At 49.3% G+C, this 8162-nt stretch overlaps 1 protein-coding gene across 3 annotated transcripts in view; it reads right to left on the reverse strand.

Moving 5' to 3' along the window:
• Positions 1-497: 497 nt before the first annotated feature.
• Positions 498-8162, reverse strand: part of HK2 (hexokinase 2) — a 63117-nt gene continuing 55452 nt past the window's right edge. For all 3 annotated transcript variants that reach the window (XM_035001211.1, XM_035001212.1, XM_035001213.1), the window contains 5 exons: positions 7696-7797; positions 7416-7599; positions 5968-6123; positions 4577-4810; positions 498-2763 (listed from right to left, as the gene is read on the reverse strand). In XM_035001211.1, coding sequence (XP_034857102.1) covers positions 2619-2763; positions 4577-4810; positions 5968-6123; positions 7416-7599; positions 7696-7797 — 821 coding nt within the window. In that variant the 3' untranslated portion in view covers positions 498-2618. The remainder of the gene's footprint in view (positions 2764-4576; positions 4811-5967; positions 6124-7415; positions 7600-7695; positions 7798-8162) is intronic.

Consider the following 8162-nt stretch of genomic DNA (forward strand, 5'->3'; position numbering starts at 1 on the left):
TGTCCGTGGGGGTCAGTAAGATCTAGTGAGGAAGGGATTGCCCAGGTTTGTATTTTGTTTATTGGAGAGAGGGGAAAGGTAAGGAGAAAACAGAGGTACATGCTTTTTAGATGTTCACATAAGTAGGGGCTTTCCATCCTAAATGTGAATCACATGCCTATGGAGACCAGCCAGAGCCCCTGAGGCCTCTGCTAACAGCTCAGCCAAACTCCTTAAACTCCTTAGCCAGCCAGGCTTCTTCACTGATGCTTGAAAGCTAGGGGCTCAAAAATGGCCTAGGAAAGGTCATCTATCCTCCAGTTCCATTGGAACTGAGTTTCTGGGAAGAGAAATAACATCTGGGGTCAAGACCAAGTCTTGGCCACATTCCTGCCAGGCAAGTAAGTACATACAGTCAAAATCGAGATACTCATTAATTATTCAGACCAGCCAGGAAGTACTAATATGCCCCAAAGACTGCACTCTTAAAAAAAAATCCTCATGAAGCACACATTGGATATTTTGAAAAATGTTAAAATTTATTAATAGTTAACATCACATAGTTAATTCAACTAGCTCTTTATTATACATGACAACATCTTTACTAGACTGAGTGCTCAAAGATTTGAGAATCAACACATCCCAGTCAAAGATTGAGATTCACTGTATTTACATCAGGCAAAGCAGCATCAACAAGGAACTGTCACCTAACTGTGGGAACACAGACATTCAAAATGCATTTTCCTTTTTGGAAACCAAGAACATATCTTGAATAGCCGCACACACAGCTCTACCTTTAAAAAAAAAAAAAAGGTGCAATTTCACAGACAGTGCCTAATTTTCAAGTTTAAAAGTGAAAATTCATCTCTACTTCTTGGGCATTCTTTAGTGATCTGTAGATCTAGACGTTGTCCTCAGTACAAGTGTGATCAGTGTGCCAAGTTGGGTGCTATCGAGTCCTGTCTTTCCTTCCTTGTGAGCCTCAATTTCCCACTCAATAGTGTTCTAGGGTCATTAGTTGCAGGGTGTGGGTGTGCATATTTTAGGGAGGAAGTGGTGTTCAGATTCAGAATTAACTGCACTCCTGAAAGGTAGACCGTGGAAGATTTTATGCCACCCTACTCCCCCCATCCCCACCAACAGTTTGAAATAAATACTGTGTATAAAAACAGCTCAGCCTCAAGAAGCCCTCGGACAACGCTTCTTGGAAAAACATTTACAAAACAGACCAATTTGGCTAGGAGGGCACAAATCTGCCTTTAAAAGTGTTGTCCCTGAGGTTTTCTTCATTTTGATTGTTTCATTGTTTGGTTTTGGTTTGCTGTTAACAGTGAGACAGAATTTTTAAAGAAGTGCTCTTGGTGGCTTCCTTTATCTTCTTAGCTTAAAAATACTACTGACTACCCTAAGAATGATCATTCTTAAGCAATGAATCTGTCTGGAAGGATTCCTGTTTGCTTTGGTTAAGAGCCCGTGTACTGTTGCCCCAGGAAGGTCTAGACAGAGCAGCCTGTTTCTGTGGTTTCTTCGATCCACAGACCCAGCTTCCCTCACTGTGCCCTGCTTTCCATGTTTCCCAGTCTGCAGGTTAAAAAGGAGCCAGGAAGGAGCTACTTAGCCATTCACTCACCCTGAAGAGGCTTCCCTTCTCTTCCCGCAGGCGAATGAGGTATTTCTAGTAACCTGTCAGTATCTTCACCTTCCATCCTGTAACTACACAAATCTACTACAGAGGCCAAGTCTGAAAAGACCCTGTGTATTTATGTACATAACACATTGACATATAAATACATTACATACAACCAATCATTACATACAGTATCAAGGTAAAGGAGCGGATGTACTTCATGAACTAAATAAATTTCAAACATAAATTAAAATGAAAATAGAGTTGTTTCCACTTCTGCAGGAAAAATCTTAAAAACAGACCAAGAAGTCTCCCCTGCCCCAGAGGTCCATTGCTCATGGATGACTCAGGAACCCACTCATGGCCTTGGTTTTGCTTTCTCGGATTCGGGATGCTTTAATTCCAGGACAAGCCTCCGCTGGAACCCACCAGGCTTGTAAAGGAGGTTAAAGAGGGGCTGCCACGTGGCTATCCACGGACTCCTACCCACCCACCCCCCCCAACAATGCTGCCTCTCCTCCCGCCCCTGCCCCTCTGCCTGTGGGAGAATCAGGCTCAAGTTAGTGGAGATCCCTCCAGATTCAGAGGAGACACAGTATCAGCCTCCGTGCTGGGGAATGCTCTTCACCTTAGAAATACCATGTTCAGGGTCCATGGGGAAGCCACTGTATCTTTTCATTAGTGTCCCCATCCTGTAGGATTATGCAGGGACATGGAATTTGGCCAGAGGGGTGACTAAAGGTTAAAATTTGTCTTGAGTTTTAAAAGAACCAGTAGGAATAGTTGGACAAGTATGACCAAGTCCTTACTTCAAAACATATGTATCTCGGGAGGGCCAAGGCTTGGGCACTGGGCTCAACAGTGAGAATCCAGAGACCACACCCAGTCCCACAGGCTCCTCTCTGCCAGGGAAAAGCCCAGGGGCCTGTCTCTGACACAGAGGATGACATCTTATAATTTAAAGCAGGGAAGAAGGGGAATGAGAGGAAGTCCCTTCCGGATTTCAGGAACTCTATCGCTGGCCAGCCTCGCGGATGCGGCAGGCCACAGCAGTGATGAGAGCCGCCCCCTTCCCGCTGCCGTCCTCTGACTCCAGGAAGGACACGTCACATTTCGGAGCCAGGTCCTTCACCGTCTCGTGCATGACTTTGGCAAAGCTGCAAGTGTTGGGAGGAAGACACAGGGGGAGAAAACACCTTAGTCATGATTGATTTGTGTCCCCCGAGGTGAGATCCTAGGAAGTGATGCTGGAAGCCCAGGAATTATTAAGATAAGCAAGAGGATGGCAGCTACTGTGTATTAAACACTCACTATGTACTATGTATCAAGGCTTCGAGAGGCTAGCAACATGCCCAAAGTCTATGTCACAGCAGGCAAGTGCGGAGCTGAGAGCCACTGGGAGTCAACTGTCTGAGATTCTGAAGGTTGTGTTCCGAAAACTCATCAGTGGAGGAGAGAGTCAAGGGTCACGGGCACCACAGGTGTGCCCTGCGGAAGTGCACAGCCTGTCCACGAACTCTGGAAGGAAGACCAAGCCCCGTGCACGTGACACTTCATTTTCCAGGGGTATGGACTCATGTAGACCCACATCTAATCCAAAATGTCATTAAAGATACAAGGAGCAGGCTCGGGGGGTTACTGTTGGCACATTATGGTGATTGTAGAGCCTTTCAGTATGGGATCAGAGAAACAGATAGGCACCATGTCCCCCAACATAACAGGGTCAGGATGTCCTCCTCATCTATGAAACAAGCCGCAGTGCCAGGGGCTTGACTTCTGTCCCCCTCCCCACTCTCATCTGGGACCAAGATTCCCACTTAGGAGGCACTGATCATCAAGAGAAGGAACTGCAAGTTTCTCTCTTTCCAGTAACTGTATAAACTTTGGGCAAGTGTCTCAACTCCTCGAGACGGTCATGGTGAGAGCAGGCAACATTTCAATTGAGGAGTCTCTCTATCCTCACTGTCCCACCTATTGCCCAGACCAGGGTAATAGCTCTATTCTTTTAACTTTGAGCTGAGGAGCTTCCAGGGGAAAGGGATTGGGGCACTTCCTGAATTCAAAATGATTTACTCAAAACATATGCAAATGAGTGACGAAGGGAGAGGAACAACGGCTGATGAGAGAAGAGAGATGGAGAGACAGGGAAAAGTGTAGAAAGAATAGGGAATTCAGTGCTTCCACACTGGGGGGGGCGGGTTCGAGAGACACGCTTTCTATAAAGAGCCAGACAGTAGATAGGCTTTCAGCTCTGTGGGCAACACACTGCCATTGTAGAGTGAAAGCAGCCAGAGACAACACATAACATCAGTGGGCATGGCCGCATTCCAGTAAAACTTTATTTACAAAAACAGTCGTGGCTCTAAGTCCGCCAGCCCCCGCGCCGGACTGCAGAAAATACCCCACTCCGGAGTTCCAGCATACATTCCAAGAATGTTCGCAGGAGCACTGTTTGTAACAGACAAAATCTAGAAATAAGCTAATATCCATGAGCAGTACAATGAACTATAGTATACTCATTCAGAGGTATGCTCCGCAGCCCTGAAAATTCACAAGCTACAATCCCATACTCCAGTGTGGATGCATCTCAAAACTGTACGTGCTGTGTGGGAAAAGCCAGTCCCCAAAGGAGAGATGCCAGAGGATTCCCCTGACAGCAGTTTCAAATCTAAGGAAAACCAAACAGTAGCGATACAAACACAGATACACAGGGAGAGACAGCTAGGGACCGAGTCACCAGAGTACCTGTCCCTGGCAGGGGGCAGGGGTGCAACCCTGAGTCCTCCAAGCTGGGTGGTAAACACAGCCCTACTTCTGGTTTTTAACCTCTAAACTAAAGCGTCTACGTTATATACACTCATTCGGAATGCCGGGTGGTTTGCTATAAAATAAAAAGAGAGAAAGAGAAGGCAAGGAAAGAACAGATGGAGAGAGAAAGATGGGCAGGGAGAGTGGAGGTCAGGCACTCACTGAGGGTGTAGCTTGTAGAGGGTCCCATCCACGCCCACGGTCACTTTGAGGGTGTCCAGCCCCCGGTTCTCTCGGATCTTGTCCACCACGGCGGCCATGCCCGCACCACAGAGCTGGGCTGCCCGCCGCGCCACCACGGTGCATACCTCTTTGACAATGATGCTATCGTCACACGTGCTCTCGAGCCCCAGGTGGTGCAGGATGGCGCGGACCTGCAGCAGGGCCAGGCAGTCACTGCGGGGGGGACACACAACAGCGAGGGGTCAGTCACATACACGAGGAGCTGGCAGCAGCCCCCGCCAGGTGGCTCCTGTTCTTGACCTCAGTCCAGGAAGCAGTGCTCATCCCACTGGACCCCGTAGTGCCCTCCTGAGTGTGACAGGCAAAGAAACAGCTCCTGTTTCCACCTGGCCGGGTTGTGGGGGGGTACTGCTACCCCACAAGCGGTATTCAAGAGAACAAGACAGCCACTGTCTAGCTTTCCACTCATTTGGAAAGAACAAAGGCAGTGAGGATGCCTGTAGTTGGCGTTTTCGGCTGCAAAGCTCTTTGCTACCCGTTTCCTCCGTGTTGTTCCCGGGTCAATGGGACAGGCTTCCGCTGCCTCCCAGCATAGACCCTGCTCTATTTCTACCCCCTCCCAGGGTGGTCTGATGGCGGCTGGTGTAGTCTTTATGAAACAAATGTGAATCGAATTGTAAGAAGAATATAAATCTTATCATATCAAGGGAACTGTCTTAGGACTCCGGAATCGGCTTCCTGCACGCAAACGGACACGCAAACTCGAACATCTTCTTGCGTCGCTGGTGCAGATGCCCTAGCGCCCCCGCTCTGGCGCTCAGCCGCCTCCTGTCCTCCCACACACCTGACAGGGACGCACAGAAGCCACTTGTCAAGGGCTCTGGAAGTCCCTGTTCTAATCTGGAGCCGGCTTCGCTGCCATTATTAGATGGGAGGAGGGAGGTTTTGCTTTAACGGATTTCTGACTGCCTGGCATGCCCGCCTTCACTCGATCCTGCTTCTCCTCTCACCGCGGCCGCAGTTCGAAGCGCCCTCCTGCCCGGCGCAAGGGCTTTAATAGGCTACACCCTCCGTGCGTTCCAATTTACATCCTGTGAACAGGTTACCTTCCCACCTTTGATAACTGGCCTAAAACCCAACAATATTACTTTGCATGGGCTCCTGGCAGCTCAGCAGGACTTTTCATGCTTAAAATGCCAACTATCCATGAGTTACTTTTTTTATTTAAACAGTAGAGCTATGTCTCTGTGACCAAACTGACCTGTATATAAGCCATACCCTGATCTTACTTGAGCTCTGGAAATCCTTCAGCTTGTCTGTCCATGAGAGGGAGGACGCGGTCCCACCCGACCCCAGACCCAAATTCTCACCTCTCAATCTGAGACAAGAACTTGGTTTCAAAGATTCCCCTTGTCTTGAGCCGCTCTGAGATGCGGCCACGGAAGAGCAGCCCACGCTTGGTGAAATCGATGAGGATGTTACGGACAATCTCCCCCAAGTACATGCCGCTGATCATTTTCTCGAACCTGCAATGCAGATGACGTTCATGGAGGACGCATGTAGGAAGGGGTGATGCCCAGAGCATTAGCAAGGAGACGGCATGCAGATTCCCCTGGGTGGGAAAGGAAGTGCTACTTGATTCACTTGGGCAGGATGCCTGGTATCTGCACGCACAGACCCACGGCCTTCAGTGAAACTGACCACAGCGCCCGCCTGAGGACCATGGGGTTCCTGGGGTCATCCCCATCTTCCGGGCTCATTACCTTCCAATGCTTACTCCCACCTCCTCAAGGAGGAAAACACACCCAAAGCCCACTTCTAAGAAGAGGGCAGAATGCTGAGTCTTAACCGTGAACTTCACCAGGCATTCAGCAGGCTTTCTCTCTAAACCACGACATCATTATCACACAAGTAACTAGTGCAACTGGAGAACCCGTCTTGTCCACTAGGATTGAATGTGATTACTCAGTGGCGAAAATGCCAGATTACTTCTGGCCCTGCATAGTGCCTTTAAAGAAGTTTGAGACCCCCAAGTTTCAACCAAGACCCCCAGCACCACTCCATCTTGTCTCACCCTTTGTTTCATTAATGACACCTGTCCGGCCCCTAGAAGCATTTTAGTCTGTGACCTCTACTCTCGACAAAAGTGTATTATTCTGCAGAACTATGGTCCCTGACCATATCCAGTTAGGAAACACTACACACATCTTCCCAGTGGCAAGTGTGCTGGATCTTACACTATCGTCGCGCAGCTCAGAGCCCCTCCCCACCATCCTGGGGGCTTTGTGAGGCTGGGGCTGACCCCTGTCCAGGCCGGACAACAGAGGATGCTACATAATGGATGGATGGAGGAAGAGATGCATTCCTGTCTGCTTCCTGTTCCTCTCTCTGCCACACCAGCTTCTTTACCATACGATCAGCAGATGTCTGCTTTTCCTCACCGTCCCAGACCTAGGTTTGAACACCCTCTCTCCCGTTCTCACAGGCAGGGGTGGGCAGGCTGCTTCTTGAATTTTCTAGCTCTGTGCTCCTCAGTGTCCCCTGTTCGTCTAAAACCTATGTGACCGAATCCCTATAGGAAATGCTCCTCAGAACGAATATTGTGACCTGTTTTCCCAAATGAACTTTGAAGGCATCACAGTCCAGCAGGGAGAACTTTCCAAATGTATTTGACAAGAAGCCCTTTCCAAGGACATTTCCTCTCTTCACATCTCAAAAATGAGGGTCCTGGGATTTGTTGTTGTAGAGGATCTGACCGCTCGTCACCATGCAGTTTTGGGGTACCCGTACCAGGACCCACCCGCAATGGGGTACCTACCTCTGTCTGCCAGGGTTGAGGGAAAGCTCATCCACAGCCACATCAAATTCCGTGCGGAAGTCGTCGAGGCATCCGTTGTCCCCGAAGGCCCCCCACTCCATGTTGACACACATCCGGCCCTCCTCCCCCTCTACCAGCTCCACGTTCCGCATCTCCTCCATGTAGCAGGCGTTGCTGCCCGTGCCTGCCAATCACAAACACGTCAGCGCCTTGCCGCGGACCGTCCTCCCTCCACCCGAGCCTCTGGGGCACGACGCAGGAATGGCAGCCGGGGCCTTACCAACGATGAGGCCGACTTCACAGTGAGGGTCTTCATAGCCACAGGTCATCATAGTCCCGACTGTGTCATTCACCACAGCGACCACGTCCAGGTCAAACTCCTGAGAGGGCAAAAGCAGATCCCCAGTCCACCAATGAACCCCAACATTTTTCTTTCAGACACTTATAAGGGAGATTTGTATGTTTGTAATTTATATAAGTGTTTTTTATACAGCATGGCTCATTCTCTCTTTTCATTCAGGTCCCTGCTCAAATGTCACCTCCTCAGGGAGGTTCCCTGGTTGGGCTATTTAAAAGTGCCCTTCTCTAGCCCACTCATCCTGTCCTCACCCGACTTCCTTTTTCTTCCCAGTGTGGCAGCACCTGACACTAGCTCATGGGTTTGTTTATAGCACCAGAGTTTGTTGTGGTCATTCCTGAATCCTCAGTGCCAAGAGCAGAGCTTGACACACAGGGGACACTCAATCA

The sequence above is a fragment of the Mirounga leonina genome, unplaced genomic scaffold, assembly GCF_011800145.1.
Source record: "Mirounga leonina isolate KUSES-001 unplaced genomic scaffold, KU_Mleo_1.0 Mir_125, whole genome shotgun sequence".
NCBI classification, from domain to species: Eukaryota; Metazoa; Chordata; class Mammalia; order Carnivora; family Phocidae; genus Mirounga; species Mirounga leonina.